The following is a 19,890-nucleotide window of genomic DNA, read 5'->3' as shown; positions in this document are numbered from 1 at the left end:
AGCTGTTCTCCAACATCTACATAATTCTCAACATAAAAAAGTTTTTAATGATAGCTATTTTTTGGCTGTTAACTGATTTTTCACTGTATATTAGGAACAATAAATAGTACAACTTTAGGAGCTGAAGATAGATGGAAGAAAAGTAAATGATATCAAATAGGATATAATATGGTTGTCAGAAGTGCAGTAAAAATGAAGACCAAATAGAATTCAAATTAGAGTGTATGTAAGAAGAACATAAAAATTAAAAAAATGATTCTTCAATCAGCAACTTTGGGGATGATACTAGAACTGACACAGGTCATAGGCTTGGAGAATTTGTTGAGAAGATGAATATGTTTGTCCTTAACACATAACTGTAAAATAAAACAAAACTGGACTTGACAAGGACCAAATGGAACTAAAAATGAAATTCACTACACTTCATCAACCAAGAAAGAAACTGTACTGGATGTTGTGGACATAAATCAGATGTGAATTACAAATGACAGCTAATGTGCAGAGTAAAATTGAGATACAGAGCTGTAAAAAACAGACTCATCAAGTAGGAAATCAAAAATGTAGATTACGAGACATTATTTAAGGCGAAGGTGTGACATTTTAAATTATACAAGTTGAGCATCTGAGACAAAATATGTAGGATGACGAAGATAAGTGTTTCAGGACGCACAACAAAAAATATGTAGGAGCTACACACATCCATACCACTATTAGTTCAACAATGTGTACTGCATGTTCTGTAATTTTAGTTATAATGTCTTAAGACTCCCATTTCCAATCATTTCATATTTTTATTTTCCTTCTAGGACTGCTTGATTACTGGTGTTTGAATCATTAGCAAACACACGCATTTAAACCCGAATACAAATTTTAGTTTCATTTTCATATGTTATTTGTAGTGTTTATTTAAAAAATCTATGCTATTTATACTTTTTATCCTGCAGTCACTTACAGTCTCCAATTCTTACAGTGTTAAATTAACCTCACCACAATCTTAACTTTTCTTGCTACCACTCACCACGTTAAATACTATGTTAACAACTATCTAACTTCTACTATTAAGCCACAAAGAGGGTGGTAAGTATGTTATTTGACAACTTATTGCATAACTTTGAAATGCTTTAAAAGAATAAAATATACATCTGATCTGCAAAGTAATATCTCATTCTTGCTGCTTACAGGTGACAAATTTCATCAGCATGTTATCAATAAATATACATGAGAAACTGCGAGTACGCCAGCTGTCATACAAAAGACTTGATTCAATCAGTACTGCCACACAAATTAATATTTTATACCAAGATTTTATTTAAAGAAAACTTACAAATACTCCCCTTTTAAATCTAGACCTTTTCATTTACTGCATCAGGAGTAGTGACAGACATTTGCTGAAGCAAGACAGAAGACCACTATCACAAGCACTGAATTTACAAAAACAGTTAAATTAGTTTCCTGGATAAAAGATTTCTACTTATAAATGTTATATGGCACTGAAAGTAAAGCTTAGTACTACGACATAGAAAAGGAAGCCAAAATTTGAAACAAACATTGTGATGATCAGTATCACTGAAGAACATTGTATTTACTAAACATGAAAAACGTTGCAGTCTTTAAATTTTTATTTTCCATGATAAGAACTCACTACTGATAAAGAAGACAATTATGGTAACATCTCTCATACCACATCAAAAATAAAACCATCTATGCAATGATCATAAAGATTCCATAACTACCAAGAAATAAAATCTTGTTTTAGATACGTTCAAACAAATTGTAATGTCTTTTCTTTAAAAGAGAGCCAGATATCTACTAATTGTGTCAAAGTGTACGAAACAGAGAGTAATGATAGTATTTCATATCAACAACTATAAAAGAGATTTGAGTAATGGGGTTTAAAAGAGAAACTATTTAACTCCTCCTCCCTCCCCACCCATCCACACACGAAATTGTTAAAAATATCTGATCTTCATGTGATTGTGCATACCTATAAAAACTGGAATGATTAGTTCCACACAAAAGCAAAAGTCTAACATCTGTGCTGCAACTAAAATAAGATGCCAACACATAATGTCAAACAAGTCCTATTAAAACTAATGTATTGGTAAAATGTATCAGAGCAATGCAAACAAAATGTTAGAATTCTGTATCCAACAACTTTCAATATGAGCAACAATGTCTGATTACAGATATTATTATTTCAATTAAAAAGATAAATATTATTGTTTCTGCTATATAATAATATTTTTTGGTATACTTTCATAAATTACCAATTTCACTATCACTTTTATGTGCCAAAGGGCCTTCTACTTTTCTAGTATATTATAGTTACATACATAAAATTCATAACTTATCAATATAGCTCCTCCCACAATGATCCTTTTGCAGTACGATCTAGGTTTTTTTGACTAGACGTGTTTCTTACGCTCCCTAGATGTTTATTATACATCACAGTATAGTTACAACAGGTTGAGCACTTTTATAGTTGTCAAGCAATATTTGACAAGTCCTCAAGGATCATTCTGAAGCTCGTGGAAAAATTTTGTGCATTAAAATCATTATTTTTCTAATGCACTTAAGTTCCCATTGTCCATCAGTGCAGCACTTGAAATTGTTCATTCAAGTTTGGTGCATTACTGATTTCTTCCTTCAGGTAGCTTTTCGAGTCTATTATCCTCAAGATAATACAATGAACACTTTTACAATTTATTTACAAACTTTCTTAAGCCCTTCAATTATGTGGAGGGATTGACATCAGACAAAAATCCACCCATTCAGTCAGTAAAACATTAAATTCTAGCTACCATTCAATAAAATGGAGAACAGGTACTCTAGCAAGTCTAAATATACATTTTTTTTTCTTTCCTAACGAATTTTAAGCTTTATAAATATAAACTGACTTCTGTTGATCATTACTAATACATGAATATGTTGCAGAATGAAATACCTATATGTTTAAACATTATTAATCCATCTGAGAAAAAAATTCTAAAGAAAAAACCTCTCATGAAATCTTGTTCTATTTCTTGAAACGTATTTTACATGCAGCTGGACAAGTGAGTCAGTGCCAGAACTGTTGAAACAGATGAATAAACTAATTATGTATTAAGCTACAGTACATTTATTGCTATTTGCTGGTTAAAAAAAATTCACACACAGCTCACATAATAGCAAAATCGCATGAATGTCCAGTTCTTCATTTCTTTTTAAAATGACCTTTCAAGCAAACACAACAACATAAACAAAATCTCATTTTGACAATAATTAGAATCCGTAACACTGTACTATAAATAGTAATAATACATTAATTGTACAAGTATCCTGAAATTTACAGATCTGGAATCTACAGATTACAAAAGAAGAAGAAGAAGAAAAAATGGGACATACTACAAGCAAACAGCAATAAAGACACTATTTTGGATACTTCATCTACTTTTAAGTTGTGGTAACACATTCAATAATGCATTTCTTATGGGAAAACTTCAATAATAATGTCATTTTAAAACATTACTTTTTGTGAGTGAACAAGCTAATCAAAAGGCTGAAGTGTGCTAGATTTAGAGTTCACTTGGACTAGATTTAGAGTTCACTTGGATTGAAAAAACCAGAGCACAGGTAAAAATTTGTGCTGACAGATCCTTTAAAACAAATACAGTATACGGATATGATAAAACAGTCACATCTAGAAATACACACTTTTAACCACCCCATCCAACTATTAAAAGGTAGTAGCACATACTTTATACCAATATTTGTGTCTATATTATCTGTTTTGACCTTCCAGTCTGAGATCTCAACATCAGGCTCTTGCACTGACATGCTCCACTTTGCCCTTACTCTCCCAGCTGCATCTTCAGAGAGTATATGAGCCACTGTTTCTGAAAACTTTACTGGACATAAAAATCATGATATCACTTATCTAGGAAAAAAAAGAAAGAGTAAAGTAAGCTTCATATGGCAACAGATTACACCCAATGACAAATAATGGATAAAGAGTTATTATGTAGACTAGGTTCATTGAGAAGGACTGGAAAACACTGTCTGGCAAAGGTGTTCCTCACCTCTCAAAGTGTAAAGACAAAAGAATGCCTGTCAAAACTATACAGTGCTAAATCTGTTTTCCTAAATGACATTTTCAGACTGAACAATGATGCGCTCATTACGGAATGAGTCTCCAGCAGACCAACAACTGCGACGACACGTAAATATAAGCACAGTTCCATATTCTACATGGGAACTTGAAGACACACCCTCTCCTGAACAAGCTACTGTTAAACGTAGTCGAGGAATCAGTGTAGGTAGCAGCTGCAGCTCAAACATCATATCACCAAGACAATGTGAACACCTTGCTGGTGATTCATTCACTGGCTGCAGCAATAATGGCCCACCACCTTCTCGGCAATATCTGTAATTTTAAAAAAATATAAAATTAGCTATAAAATTGTAATTTCTACAGTAATTAATATTTAACTGTTTCTATATGATTAAAACTGAGAACTTTATCTCTTTAGTAAGAGTGTCATGATGGCTTCGTGTAAGAAACTATCCGAGCTGCCCTCCATGTTTACACAGAGTGTGTGTGGGAAGCAACATCCATGACTGCTAGCTCTTGAGCTGAACTGTGTCCCTTGAAATTAAAGTTGTGGATTTTAATTGTGCCACATTAGCTAATAAAAAGAACCTCTGGGCAATGGAACGAACGGACTTGTTGTCAAATGTAAAGTACATTTCTTCTGCGAAGGAAAATTATTATTACGAGCACCACAGATCATGCAGGTCTCACTCTTGTCTGTGGAATTCTATCCCCACAATTGGCTCCTTGGAACTCAAATACTCAATCAGCAGCAATTTTGGACAATCAGCACTCCAGTACAAACAACACTAGAATGTGACTGCACAATGTTGCTGTACCACAGTATTCACTGGACACAGTTCTGAGTGTTGGTTGAATCTTTAATACTACTACAGTTCTAAAAGTAAAAAACATTTAAACATACATTCTTCTTCACTGTTTATCAAGTTTTATAAGCTCATCAGACAAAATGTTTTATCATCCTTAAAAATGTGCACTGGTTCCTTTGGAATGCTGTACAATTGGGTGTACCTGGCAGTTATGTAACCCTCCACCTCTTATGCAAGTCATGGTAGTCAATGGGGAGGGGGAAGGGGGGGAGTGCCAGTTGGTTGTATTGGAGGTGTGCAGTAAAATGGGTGGACTTGAAGACCTGATACAGTGGCTGAATGGAGCTACCCTGTTTAGACAGGTACATAGACACACAGTGAAAGAAGTTGCCCAATTTGGTACGTATCAACGCAGACTGAGCAACTTGTCTATATAGAATTGTGTACCATTCACAAGCATGTAACATGTACATAACTGACAGAGACTGGAGACAAATGTCACACCTTGTCAGTGATAACTGGTTTAGAAACTAAGATAATTTCTGTTACCAGTGAATGTACATCCATCTAAATCAGTTTCCAAACGAACAATTGTGAAGGAAATTGCATGCAATGGGCATTTGGAGTTAGGTACTTCGCAAAATGCCATTGCTCGCTGCAGCACATAAAGCTGCAAGTTTTTGACGGCCAAACCAACAAATAAGATACAGTGTGGGGCAAATAAAAGTGGCCCAGATGAGTGGAGACGATTGGACATGAATGTATGCATGTAACCACAACCATCACATGTACACCCGCCATGTGATTTCCACACTGGTTCAGAGAACAGTAGCGGCTTTGTCAGCATGAGTGGTGCAGTGCAGATGGGATGATGGTACTCACGGTGGAGCAACAGGTGTTCAGTGTGAAAGTTACGTGACAACAAAGTCATGGAAACAGTGCGGTCAGTTGTTGCTGAGAAGTTTAATGGTGTCAAAGTGCCAGCAAAGAGTGCCACACAATCCTTAGTCTGAAAATGGCGTCAGACAAGATCTGTTTTGAACAAGTCAAAAAACATTGAAAAATGTGCCCACACATCAGAAAATGTGGCTGTAGTTCAGCAGAAAATACCCTTCAGAGTCCCACAAAATCAACCCAATGCATCTCACAAGAGGCCGGAGTATCAAGTCGATCATGTGGATGAATATTCTACCTGCACCTACACATGCATCCGTACCGAGTGTCTGTTGTTCACGCATTAAAACTAGCAGAAGCTCCTCAGCACCTCCAGTTTTGTGAGTGGCTGTTCACTGAGATAATGAATGGCTTGGATATGGATTTGTTCTTTATGTCGCAAGAAGCCCAGTTTCACCTGAATAGTTATGTCAGCTCACAGAATCACAGGCTCTGGGCAGCAGAGAATCCGTATAACTTCCACAAAACACCATGACATGATCATAAGGTTGGGTTTGGTGTGCAGTGTCTGCACAGCACATTATTGTTCCCATCTTCTTTCATCGGACACTGACTTCGGCACATTACGTTGCCAACATTTTGAAACCATTTGTGGCAGCATTAACACAGGAGGAAAAGATCTACAGTTACTTTCAACAGGATGGAGCAACTGCCCTTACAGACAGCCGAACCTTGGAGCACATTTACACAATCTTCATGCCTGACAGTCGTTAGCAAAGGTCATGGCCTCAGCTGGCCACCCACGTCACATGATCTGTCGGTGTGCAATTACTTTGTGGGCGGAGTCCTGAAGCCTAAGGTGTATCACAACAACCCTCATAGTCTTCAATAATTGCAGTAGAACATTTTGGATGAGTTTGAAGCAATTCCAGCCCAGTTTCGATCTGCCTTCAGCAACTTGCTGACCAGAGACAAAAAGTGCCAAGAGATGAAGAGTGGTCACTTTCAACATCTGCTATAGTGAGGTTAGTACTGTATTTCCAGTCCTCTGCTACATTTCTTTGTATCCTGGAACTCTGTTCTCCAAGCCACTTTTACTTGGCCCACCCTGTAGTAATTGACTAGAGGCATGTAATGTGCTCCAATGGATCACAATTTTGGTAGTCTCGAAATGATGCAGCGATCAAGTGTACTAATGGCCCAATGAGGCATTTAATCTGCAGTGTGTGGTTCACACTGCAGGTGGCTCTGTGAGGCTTTGGTGGTGTTTTTTCATACCATGGTTTAGGCCCATTCATTCAGGTTACTATGAACATGAACCAGGAAGTTAATGTCAACATTTTTGTGTTTAGGTGTTGCTCTTTCTTCCAGATCTTCATGATTATTATTTCGTGGATGACAACAGCCATGTTAACAGGGCTACACACTTACATTCATTGTTTGACAAACCATGAAGAATTTGTGCAACATGTTTTTCCAAGTAGAAATAGTAAATTCACATGTGAAGTACAACCTAGTGACTTAAGTCTTGATCTCACTATGCTTCAAAACCAGTGAATGCAGACCTAATACCTACAATGCCAGTCATATTGGATTATAAGATTTATGAAAACACCTATATTCCAAAGTGCAAAATGTTTGGGAGTTGGTAACACAGACCAAGTGCACTATGATTCTTGCTTGTTATTACAGTGAAGACTGTTTGTGATAATGCTGAACAGTATATTACTTACTTCTCTGTGCAATTCAATAAAAGTGTGGCAACATGGGTGACCTTACTAATTTGTTATGGGAGCCAGTTGGTGGAATGTAGCAACTAGAAGCAACTGTATCAAAGACAGTCAGTGTCTTTATGTAGATGGATAGTAACTGCTTCCAATGTGGTTGTGGTGGTAGTAGTCGTACATACAATACAGAACAAAATTATGATTAAAACTTGCTCACAATGAGGCATATCACTGAACACAAGTTACAAACAACTGTAGAGCTAAGACTACATAAAGTGGTATCAAAAGTCAATTAGCAGATTGATCAGATGGCATGCCTACCTTTACAGTCTAGCAACAATTTCACTACCAGAACCTTTCCAGACTGGTGGCCAATCTCCAACCTCTGATCACCACAATTAACACATGAGTACAATGCAAGGAACTGATCTAGAAGAGGGTAACATGATCTACTAACTTTGTCTTGTTTTCACTAAAAGGATTGCTCTAAAAATAAATAGAATCCACAGAACCTTATTAAGTGGACCGCCTAACCTATCGTTAACAGAGGAATGTGACCACACTTTCATTGTATTCCATTGGAAAAATTATCATCTATGAACAAATTACAACCAATTCTGGGCATGATCCTATTTGAAATAGTATTCTCTTGCCTTCTTCTTTAAATGTTGTTTTCCACAAAAAAAAGATGTGAAATGCAATAAACTCAGAGTATTCTTGGCTCTTTTAAAATTTAATTTCTGATTTGTCAGTAGACTTAAAGCAAACAGTTGCATGTAATCAACAGTGGCAGCCTATTTATGAGTAGTGCTTGAGTGCTTGGGATTTCTGTATAGTTGGTTTAATGGCGGAAGACAAAAGAATTCATATTTATCAAGCAATTTTTAAAGTAATAAATATTATGAAAAGTATAGATTGCTACTCACTGTAAAGATGGCATGTGGAGTTCCAGACACGCATGACAAAAAGACTGTTACATATAAGCTTTCACCCAAGGCCTTCTTCAGAAAAGAGAAATGCACACACATTCACACAAGCAAGCAGTTGTCACATGACAGCTACCTCCAACCACTCTGGCCAGACTGCAACAGAAACACACTGAACGGGAGTGGCGGGGAAGGGATATCACGGTACAGATGGGGGACAGAGGATTTGGCAGTGTGTGGCAGAGCATACAGGGACTAGAGGCAGTAGGTAAGGACTGCAGAGACAGTGTTGGTAGGCTATAGAGGAGGGAGAGGAGGGGAGAGGAGAAAATGGGGGAGCAGAAAGAAGAGGAGCAGCAGAGGTTGGAAGACTGGTGGTTGTGCTGGCAGAAAGCAGCGCACAATGAGGGTGAGGGGAGGTGCATTGTGAGGAGCTGACAGGACAGAGGGGGTAGAAACAGTTGGGTGGAGGGTGTGATAGCAGGTTACCATAAGTTGAGCTGAAGATGATTTCAGACATGGAGAATGTGTTATAACAGTAACACCCATCTGCGCAGTGCGGAAAAGCTGGTGGTGAAGGGGAGGACAAAAATAGTCCAGGTTGTGCACTCACTGAAATCAAGTATGTTAGATACAGCTGCAGGTTGTGCCACAGGGTAATACAATTTGCTCTTGGACACAGTATGATGGAGGCCATTCATCCTAATGGATAGCTGGTTGTTAGTCATACCAATATGAAAGCTGATCGATGAATGCAGAAGAGCTGGTATATAACATGGCATCTTTCAAAGGTTGCCCTGCCGCAGATGAGACAGGATAAGTAAGTGACAGGACTGGAATAGGAAGTGGTGGTGGTGGTGGTGGTGGTGGTGGTGGTGGTGGTGGTGGTGGTGGTGGTGGATGGGTGGGTGGGTGGGTGGGGGAGGGTTGAGTTGGTAGGTGAATTGGGCAAGTCTTTCACCTGGGTCTTCCACAGTGATATGATCCCCTTGGAAAGGGGCTGGGATTGCGAGTGGCATGAGGATGGACAAGGATGATGTGGAAGTTGGGTGACAGAACACCCTCTTCAGGAGAGGTGGGAATCTCCAGTTGTTTCTGTCCAGGGTGGTATTGGGTGATGAAGGGGCACTCCTTTGCAGCTGGTTCTTGGCAGTAATGGGAGTACGGGGGTGGGGGATATGGCACAGGAAATCTGTCGGACTAGGTCTTGGGAATAGTGTGTCTGTGAAGGCCTTCAGTGTACTGGGCAAGTGACTTCTCGTCACTGGGCATGCTGTTCCCAGGTGGCCAAGCTTTATGAGAGGTATTATTTTGGTGTGGAATGGATGACAGCTGTCAGAATATGTAGGTACTGTAAATGGTTGGCAGATTATATGTGGACAGAGGTGTTATTGAGGCCATCAGAGAAGAGGTGGTCAACACCCAGGAAGGTGCCATGCTGGGTTGCAGAGGACAAAGTGAAGTGAATGTGAGGAACGTGGTAAGGGTGTCTTAGCCCTGGGTCCATATCATGTCGACATCATCAATGAACCTGAACAGGACCAGGGGTTTGGGGTTTTTGGATGCTAGGAAGGTTTCCTCTAGATGGCCCATAAACTGGTTGGCATAGGAGGAAGCCATACTAGTGTCATGACTGTGTCACACATTTGTTTCTATATCTTCCCTTCAAAGGAGTAGTTACGTGTTAGTAAAGTGTACGAGGAATCAGGCAGTGGGTTTGGAGACTGAAGGACGTTGGGAAAGGTAGCATTCAATACGGATAAGACTATGGGCAAGAGGGATGTCCGTGTGTAGGGAAGTGGCATCAACAGTGACAAGTAGATATCGAGGAAGCATAGCAGTGGAGATGGTGCCAGAGTCGGTGAAGGAAGTGGTTGGTATCTATGATGTGGGAGGCTAGATTTCAGGCAATTGGTTGGAGGTGTTCGTAAATGAGAGCAGAAATTCCATCAGTGGGGGCACAATATCCAGATACAATGTGGGGTCCAGAATTGTTGGGTTTGTTGTTTTTAGGGTGCTTAAGGAAGATGGGCGTGCAGGAATGAGGAGCAGAATTGATTCATGGCATAATTTCTGGCATGGGCTAATGCTTTAAAGCAAGGATTGGACATTATGTTGGACTTCTGTGAAAGGATCACTCTGGAAGAGTTTACAGGTGGAGGTGTCAGATAACTGGCAGAGGCCTTCCACCAGGCAGTCACTGTGATTCATAACGACAGTGGTGGAACCTTTGCAGGTAGGATGATAAGGTCAGGACCTTTTTTGAGACTGCGTATGGCTGTCCTTTCTTCTTCTGAAATGTCGGTGTTCTTAGGAAGGGACTTGGGGAAGGATGGTAAGCCCAAGTTGGAGGTAAGGAAGTCCTGGAATGTGACCAGGTCATAGTTAGGTGAGAGGTGGGGGGTATCATGGTTGGATGGTAGTGTAAACTGGGAGAGGCAGGATTCATTATGATGATGATTATGTGTTTAAAGGCACCAAACTACTGGGACATTAGTCCCACCATTTCATGAGAGAAACATGTAAAAAGGTAAAAAGCAAAACAAGGGGGACTTGGCTGCTCCAACTATATAAGCAAGTCAAAGAGTTTGATAAAGAGTGTGACAGTAGTTGTAACATGATAGGTAAAAGAAAACAGAGATAACTCAGGCAGCATCTTGCGCAAGAGTGTTGCAAGGCACAACAAGGTAGGAGGGTAACCTGTGGCTGCATGTGGGGTACCTGCTGCAGGGGGAGGCTCTTCCCCTCACAACCACCCCTAACACTGAAAGTAGAGGAGTATTATAGTTTAGAGCAAAATCTACCCCCCCCCCCCCTTAGGAAATGCAATATTTTCGTAGTGGTTGTGTCATCATATGCAAGCATCTGAGGTAGTTAGGAAGGAAAGCTGAGAGCATGCTGCAGACCAACTAGCAGGATGCACTCAACAAGAACACGTGCTACAGTCAGTAGACTCCGCAGCTGCAGGATGATGATCCTCCCAATGCAGAAGGAGCTCATTGGTGTCTCTCCAAGACGCCTGGAAAAATGTTTGCCAAACCATAATGGACCTTTTAATCGCCCTCAACTTGTTTTGGGTCGTAGTAGCCTGTCATTCCAATTCCCAGACACTCACAGTATTGCATCAAAGTTGTAATCATAAGTCAGCGCCCAGTATTGTGAAGTATGTAGTTGTGTCTTTAGCTAGAAGGTTGACAAGTTCAATTCCTGGAATGCCTATGTGGCTCAGTGTCCAGATGAAGGTCACTGTCTTTCCAGAGGTGCAGAGGTCAATAGGTCTTGGAAGTTGGTGACCAAATGATTTTTGGCATAGCACAGGGATATGACTTTTAAGCAACTCGTGGAATCGCTACAAATCAGAAAGTTTGTTGTGGTCAGGGACTTAACGTACCACAAAGCCTGAGATATGGCAACCAACTCTGCAGTATATACACTGCAGGCACTCAGCAGAGAGTGCTTCTCATGTCCCCTTGCATATGCAAAAGCATAACCAACCCTGGCACTGACTTTCGATCTGTCCATGTAAATGCATACGCAATTAGAATAACTGTGGAGGATCAAACAAAACAGGTGTTGGAGAAGGGTGGGATCAGCATCCTTCTAGGAGCCGCAAAAGAGGTCCATCCATATCACAGAATAGGGTACAGACCACAAGGGTGTCGAGAGGAAGCTCTAGAAACACAGACTAAAGGAGGTTGTTTGATGTCCCTCAGTAGAGTATCGATTTGAATTCCAGCTTGTCTACCCAGTTCCGGCCAATGTGCAAACAGTCTGAGCTGTTGGTTGTGGAACAGAGTTGATAGAAATGGTTGAGTAGGCATCTGACAGATTGTGAAGCTCATCAGTTAAAGAATGGCAAAAGAGAGAAAACATGACTGCTCCTTGACAACACACCAACTCATCCATCTCGTGAGATCTTAATCGAAAAGGACACATTCATGAAAGTGATATTCCTCTCATCTAGCACACCCTCATTATTACAGCTCTTGGATCAAGATGTTATAGAGACTTTCAAACAGTTTTACAGAAAAGAACTCTCATGTAAGTTATTGTCAGAAAGAGAAGTGGAAGCAGAATGAAGTCTGTCAAGAAATAAAAATACTGATTTGGAAAATGTGTCCTACATGATCAGACCAGCATGGGATAGTGTAAAGAACAGAATTTGAAAAAAGGTTTGGAATAAAATTTTGGGTATGGTGGAAAGTCCTCAAATTCTAATTTAAAATGATGAACAGAATGGTGTGTCCAAAATGTTCAATATGCAAAAAGAACTCAATTGCCATAACACTCAAGACAGATGAGTGCTGATGATGCAGATACAGGGCACTAAATCTTGCAGGATATTGAAATTGTAAACCTTGTCACTGATAAAGCTGAAGCAGCCGGCATCTCGCCAACTAGTGGCCCAGAAAATGAAGGTGACAATATTCTGGCTGCTTCTGAAGCATTTACTTGTTCACATAATGTCTTCCGAAGGTTTGAAGCTCAAGATAAAAGTGACCACTATCAGATATCTGTCCCCCCCCCCCCCCCAAAAAAAAAAAGTGCATGACTTACCTGCTTGAAAGCTGGTAGGCTTGCTTAGACTGACCATACTTAGAATTTTTTTTTTTTTAATTATTCCTATACATACATACTGTACATGCAAAATGCATACGTATTACATATTTTTTGTATACTAGGCAGTACTGCACACATTCTTACTGTACTTGACTTTGTAATAATAAAAGAGATTAACATCGTTATAAATATACTTAATTTTTAATGGGTAAATTAGTAAATAAAAGTATACAGTTCGATTATCCAAATAAACCTGTTTTCTGAACACCCATGTCCCCCCATTAGTTTGGTTAATCAACACTACTGTAGAATTGACCACACCTTGTCTTAAAACACTCACTGAAGATAGTATTGTGTCCACAGTGCTAGAGGAATGGTGGCCCCTCTGCACCCATCAGGCTGAAGCGCCAAACTTGACCTTTTCTCTCACAAAACCAATAGTGTTTACATTACCACTACCTCACCCCCCCCCCCTCCCCACCTCCAGTTTCACAATGCCCCTATCAAAACTTCTGTAACTTCTCCACATGTGAACCCACTGTGTACATGCTTTATAAAAAAGTTTGATGGCATGTAAGAACTGATAAATATGGATTGTAACAGGCTAGTGACTGTTGATAAAATGCTTACTTATCAGTAGTCTTAAAAATGACTAATTTCAAAGAGACATTTTATATTTCTTGCCATTTAGCAAATAAAACTTACCTTATAATCTGACCTGGATTACGCTGTATGCGAAGCAGGAATTGATGGAACATTTTATCGCCATGGGCTGGAATACTTTTTTCATATTTTTCTTGTGTTAACTGGTCACCTTGACCCATGGAAACCATTTTTTCTTGCTCTGGACTAAATGAACCTTCCTCACTATTTTGCTGATACTCTTGCAACAATTCTCGGACATGTTCTGAAAGAGGAGTAATTGATGGCGAACCACCCAAATTCTCCTCATCAACACTTATGAAGTAGGGAGTAAATTCAAGTGAACAGGATGATGGCATTCGTTGCCCACTTGCTTCACTTGAGTTTCTGAGAACTGCTGGCAAAGGTGCTGTTTCTTGAAGCAATGCTATAAGGTCATGTTGAGGGGCTGTTGGTGTATCGATGCTGACCACTTCACCTTCATCTCCTTCTATCTCTGCTGTAGCTGCTGGAGAAATGAGACATCCAACAGCTCCTCCTTCCTGAATTCCTGCTCCGCCCTTCAGTTCTCCACAATTGGCATTCCTTTCATCGAGGTTCAGATTCCCAAGCTGCATTCTCAAGTCACACTGATTATCTTCCATTTCATTATCATCATCTGACACATGTTCACAGCTCTCCACATTTTTTATGCAAGCTATTACATTACCATTTTCTTCATTGTTATTAACATTGTTGTCATCATCCCAATCATCAGCCTCTTGGCACCAGTCAGTAGTAGTTCCAGTATTGACAGTGACTGCTGGTGAGGCAACACCAGGATCAGAAGCAGTATCAACTGTTTGGCTACGCATACAGATCCAGCTGCATACATAAGAAATAGAAGTTACGGGGCAATACACTGTAGGAATGAGACTTATTCTACAATATATGTCGTTCTCTTCAAACACAAAAATGAAAGAGCTCTCTTTAGAGAACATAAAACTGTCCAGCCAGTTTGTGCTATGTTATGTGTGGTAAGAATACACTACGACACCCAATAGCAATTATACAACAAAAATTATTACAGACTAAGTATTCAAGCAATCTCCATGAAGAGAATATGATAGAATATTTTCTTCCAATCATCTAGTCAACTAATGAACTTCTCATCATGTGTCTTCTCCCTTGGCTACATTATGCTTTACATTGTAAAGTTCTGAAATATTACACTTTGTAACTCAAAGGGTTGTTAAGCCCTCTCGCTCCCTTTCGCCTTCACTACTCCTTGCTAACTACTATCTAGAGGACATTCAAAAGGGAATCTACGGCCTATATTGTTATGCACACATCTAATCCTCAACTCTTAATTTGCAGTAGAACTATGTACATCAAATTTTATGAAAATTGCAACACAGGCAAGAATGATCAAAATAAACTCAAACTTGATGCATGTGTAGAACTGAAAATTACAGAGAGATGAAGTGCACATACACCAAAAAGCACCCTTTTCGAGTGACTGGAAATTTCAATGTCACATTTGAATGATTGTCAAATGAAGAGGAACTGTGAAACTAAATTGTCATTGCCCCTGCATCATTAATGACTAGTTCAAAAGATGAACCACAGACCCTACAAATTTTGGGTCAACCAAAAGTTGTGCCTTTGGCCCAATTTAACTTTTTTGTGTTGCGTCATTGTGCTGCGGCATCTTTGTAATGGATATTTGTTTGCAGAGCACATGCTGGAGTAGGCAGTGGTACACTGTAGTGTAGGATGATTGTGTTTATAATCTGTTTGTAAGTGACGTTAGTGTGACATTGGATTTATTGGCATTTTCGGAGGTGATAGTCGTTCACTTGTCCATAAGTTATTTTAATCTTGTTAGTTACTGGCTATGAATTAGTTTTCGGTTTTCGAGCTGTTAGTTTGCCATTTGAAATTTGCTCATCTGTGGAATTTAATTGTGTGTGTTCTTCATGGATCTAATGACTAAATTCAAGTCATTTAGTAGTGGCGACTATGGACAAGAATATGGCTGAGACTATAAAATTTCCACGTTATCTGGCTTCACCGGACAGCACGAGTTTTCATCAGTGCAACCAACTGACAAAATTCAAGAAAGTTGCTGCTTCTTGAACCTGGGACCACTACATGTGGTAGCAGCATCATGGTAACGTTTAGAGGTCTATTGGGAATTGGGTTTCTGGTTCAAGAAATCTAGTCTGGCCATAAGAGATACTGTTCTGCTAACTTATTACTGGTGTTATCATTTGTCTGTCTGGTTTTGTTCACATGAGATGAGCTTCAGGGGTAGGCACAACTGAGATTGGTTTCCTTTTTGCGTAAGATTCCTTCACAGTTTATAGAGTATAGGGTGATCTTTATGAGGGGTCTGGAGGAGGAGGGGGGGGGGGGGGGTCACTGCAGAAACTGATGAGTCACACTTTGGAAAGACTAAGTATGGGAGGAGTGATCGACCTGTGTGTGTGTGTGTGTGTGTGTGTGTGTGTGTGTGTGTGTGTGTGTGTGTGTGTGTGTGTGTGTGTGGGGTGGGGTGGGGTGGGGTGAAGGTATCCTGATGTGGTTTTGGGGTGGTGGGGAAGTGAACAAAATTGGTTTAGGTTGGTTCAATAAAAGAACATATTGAACAGCATTTCACTATTGTTTCAGATACTTTTTCTTTACACACGGATCTGGGTACTATGGGCTTTTGACATTTAACAGTGAACCATAGCATAGAGGTTAAAGATTATGCAACGGGAGCCTGTGCCAGTACCATAGTGGGTTACTGGGGACTGTGAAGTCTGTTACAGAGATGGAGAAGAGGTGCTATTCTATTCCAGTTTCATCTTGATGAGTATTGCTGAGGAAAGAAAGTGCTGGAAAACGGTATTTCAACGTCTCTTGAAGCTTGTGGGGAAAATGTACATTTCGAAAGTAGGCAGTTAGACATGTGAGAGGGAAGGTATTGTTTAATGTTGATTGGGACATTGTGGAATGGAGTGTGCCCCCCCCCCCCCATTTTTTTTTTCTTTTTGGGGCAAGGGGGGCAAAATTACACTTGTGTTAATGCGTTTTGTTTGAATTTAATATTATTTTTGTTTGTATGTTTTTATGTGGGTACTGGGTGGGAATGGGTATCAGTTGGCTGGTGGGAGGAGGAAGGGGGGGGGGGCAGTTATGGTTAGGGAGGTGTGGGTCTTAGTAATGGTTATTTTTTTTGTGTGTGTGTGTGTGTGTGTGTGTGTGTGAATTAATCTGTTAGCTGACTGAGTGACAAGTATGTTCTTATGGTTTTTTGGTCTTTATATGTAAGAAATGTAGTGTGTTTGTTTATGTATATAATTTTCTTTGATATATGAGTATTGAAATTTTTGTTGAAGTAGTTTTTTTACCATTTTCAGTTGGTAGTTGAACTTCACATTTATTAGTTTATATTGGAGGATGTCATGGGATGTGGCCTCATTAGGTTTAGAGATTATGGTGGCATCCTTGCCTGAAATTAGTGTTCAATGTGTTGAAGGTATGTGGGAGTTGCCGGTACTGTGGACTTCATTTGAGCTATATAGCTCAAATGAAATTTTCAATACAGAGTTTTGGATTTATGTGTGGGTTCGTGATATCACAGTTCAAAATCAATGTGCGGTACTGCAATTTTCAGTAATACTGAAAATTTTGATTGTCACACCATGCCACTCTGGTTCATATAGAGCTTCCTGCTATCTTCTTGTGGAACCAGTATATATAAATGAGGCTCCTGGACTGTACAATGTGCCCAGTATACAGCATAACTGCAGCCTTGTCCACAAGTTTGTAAAGGCCATACAGCTACATCATTAATGTTGGCTTAACAATGGAATATAACACTGGTGTGGACTTGTCTGTATCAACAGTATGTTGCAGGTGAGATTAGTAACAGACATACAATTGCATCAGATTCTGTTGACACTAAATCACAAACCTCTCCGACTGCAATGGGCACAGGACATGATAACTGGCAAGCTGAGTGATGAACTTTAAGTGTTTCTTGAAGAGTCCCAAATGAATCTGTCTTAGAATGGTGATCACATTATGTTAATTGCCATCATGCTGACCAAAATCTGTACATTACATTTTCAAGTGACAGAAGAAGAAACATCCAGTGTGGTAGTTTGAGATGTCACCAGGTACAGAATGTAATTACAACTTATTTATAATGAGGGTAAACTGAATAGCAATACCAGGGAGAGTTAAGAGCAAGAGAGATTGCCTCATTTTTGGACGACTCCACATGCCACATTCAAGGTGAGCCGTGACTGGCCACAGGAGTTAAGAAAGTTTAAAGTCTTTCTTCAAACAACCAAAGGTCCCTCCACAATGGATATAGTGAACAGCAGGTACTGTTGGTTCCCTGGTCTGCACATTTGCCTGACTGAAAAGTACATGAAATATGCTTGGAATTTCGCTCATCATCAACTTGTACACTACTGCTCTCCAGCAATCACTGCTGAAGTGGACTGAAAGCGCCTTGGAATACATTAAAAAAAAAAATTCTTTGTTTTCATTTCACAACATTCAGAGGTTTTGTCTGGCACAATTTCAAAGTCTGACATCAAGTACCATACGCTTTTGTATCCCAAACACTTGTGTATTGTTGCGCGCCTAATTTTTGTACAGAGGGCATTTCAGACAAGTGTATCTATCCTTCACGGTGTTGCAATATTCACAAATATTTGCAGAAATCATATCCACTCAAACGATATTACTCCCATATACAAAATCAAAAAATGCAACATTGACTATGTCAACAGAGTGAGTCTGTCAACAGAGAAGTCCCTTTCACACTACCACAATACAAAAAATCACAACCTCAATGTAATCTTCAGCAAAAATACAATATTTTCTGCTTTTTGAAGTAATGTATTCTATACACACTAATCAGAAGCGTACTTTAAAACGATAAAATGACTCTTTATATAGGCGACATAAGTAAAACAAAACTTGACACGCATACGCTGAGAATGCAAATTACGATGTAAGTTCGGCTTCTTTCTCGCCCATGTTCACCAGTCTTTGGAAATCTACCGGCCACCAGAAATCCTAGATGTCAATATGTCTATTATGTCCTAATGTAGATCTATAACAAATATCTCACCTTTCGCTTTGATTCCAGCAGTTTGGATTTATGCAACCAAAAATATATAAAGTTCTGTGGTACGGAGAATTTTCGAGGGGAGCATAAATCTGTACGATCAGTGGAAGTACGAGACCACACAACTGACACGACGGAGTCGGAATTCCATCGCATGGCCAATCCTTAAAGTAAAACAAATTATAATTTCACTCAAGATTCACAGAGACAAGAGACACTGTCATTAAAGTAACTGATTCTTTCACAGTTAATTCCACTGGAGATTCACAGAGACAAAGTGCCAGGGTCATTAAAGCAACTGATCCTTTGACAGTTACGAGAAAAAACAAAACTGCGCAATGATATACAACATAAATAATATTCACAAAACAAAAAACACATTTAACAAGTACTGCGTATCACCGCAGTACTTAAATACCTCATTACCACCAGCCAACAACGTATGTATTCACTAAAAATAATTTCAGAACTTATTAAGATGGTACGCACCGGTTTACCACCGATTTTATTTGTTGTAAAATTAACAAAAGACTTGTGTTTTTCTGTGATTATCTCATCTTCGAAACCCAATAAAACCCTACCACCTTTCCTGGCCATTTTCCTGCAACATAAAATATTTAGTACAAAACAAACACAAATTCCGTCTGCAAGGTCAAAGACTAATCACTACAGATATGTCAGTCGTTACAAAATGCTACATTCTTTGTCAATAATTTACACTCACAATCTGAAGGCCTAACCATCCGCAAATATCGGTCTGCGCAAATATCTGCACACATGTCTGCCCAAGCAACAAATCGCTGCAAATGTGGTATATTTACATGACACAAGTTCCAATCAACTGCTCGCCCGACATCTGTCGGTATAAAAATACTATTGTGGGAACAAGAGACCGTCCAGTGAACTGCATTGTTTGTTGCCCTTGAACGAGTAGCTGATTTCGATAGTTTGATTTTAATTCTTTGTTTTTCGTTTTTTGTTTATAGCTGTACTTCCGACGTTACTCATAATAGACAAATGTCTTTAAGTATATCTGAGTTTGATTTCTGACCTATATAATTGGTGACCCCGAAAACAAGTTCGTTTTAAGTTGCAACAACATTTTTTTCGGATTACATACATTAAACAT

At 39.3% G+C, this 19,890-nt stretch overlaps 1 protein-coding gene across 1 annotated transcript; it reads right to left on the bottom strand.

Annotated features, from left to right (window-relative positions):
• Nucleotides 1-4,119: 4,119 nt before the first annotated feature.
• LOC126259334 (programmed cell death protein 2-like) lies at nucleotides 4,120-19,358 on the bottom strand. Its single transcript, XM_049956079.1, has 4 exons — nucleotides 19,251-19,358; nucleotides 18,765-18,925; nucleotides 13,712-14,512; nucleotides 4,120-4,402 (listed from the first exon to the last, which is right to left on the bottom strand). Exons 1-4 carry the CDS (start codon nucleotides 19,356-19,358, stop codon nucleotides 4,120-4,122), a joined length of 1,353 nt encoding a protein of 450 aa, XP_049812036.1.
• Between the last annotated feature and the right edge of the window lie 532 nt (nucleotides 19,359-19,890).

Source organism: Schistocerca nitens, chromosome 1, assembly GCF_023898315.1.
Source record: "Schistocerca nitens isolate TAMUIC-IGC-003100 chromosome 1, iqSchNite1.1, whole genome shotgun sequence".
NCBI lineage: Eukaryota > Metazoa > Arthropoda > Insecta > Orthoptera > Acrididae > Schistocerca > Schistocerca nitens.
The sequence above is the reverse complement of the archived record's forward strand: the minus strand, read 5'-3'. Positions and strand labels throughout refer to the sequence as shown.

Excerpts from the sequence above, each read along its gene's own strand:
- LOC126259334 (XM_049956079.1), bottom strand. The coding sequence starts at position 19,358 with ATGGCCAGGAAAGGTGGTAGGGTTTTATTGGGTTTCGAAGATGAGATA. Across the intron at positions 14,513-18,764 it reads TGCTGGAATCAAAGCGAAAG|CTGGATCTGTATGCGTAGCC; the intron begins GTGAGATATTTG and ends TTATGTATGCAG. Across the intron at positions 4,403-13,711 it reads AATCCAGGTCAGATTATAAG|ATATTGCCGAGAAGGTGGTG; the intron begins GTAAGTTTTATT and ends TTAAAATTACAG.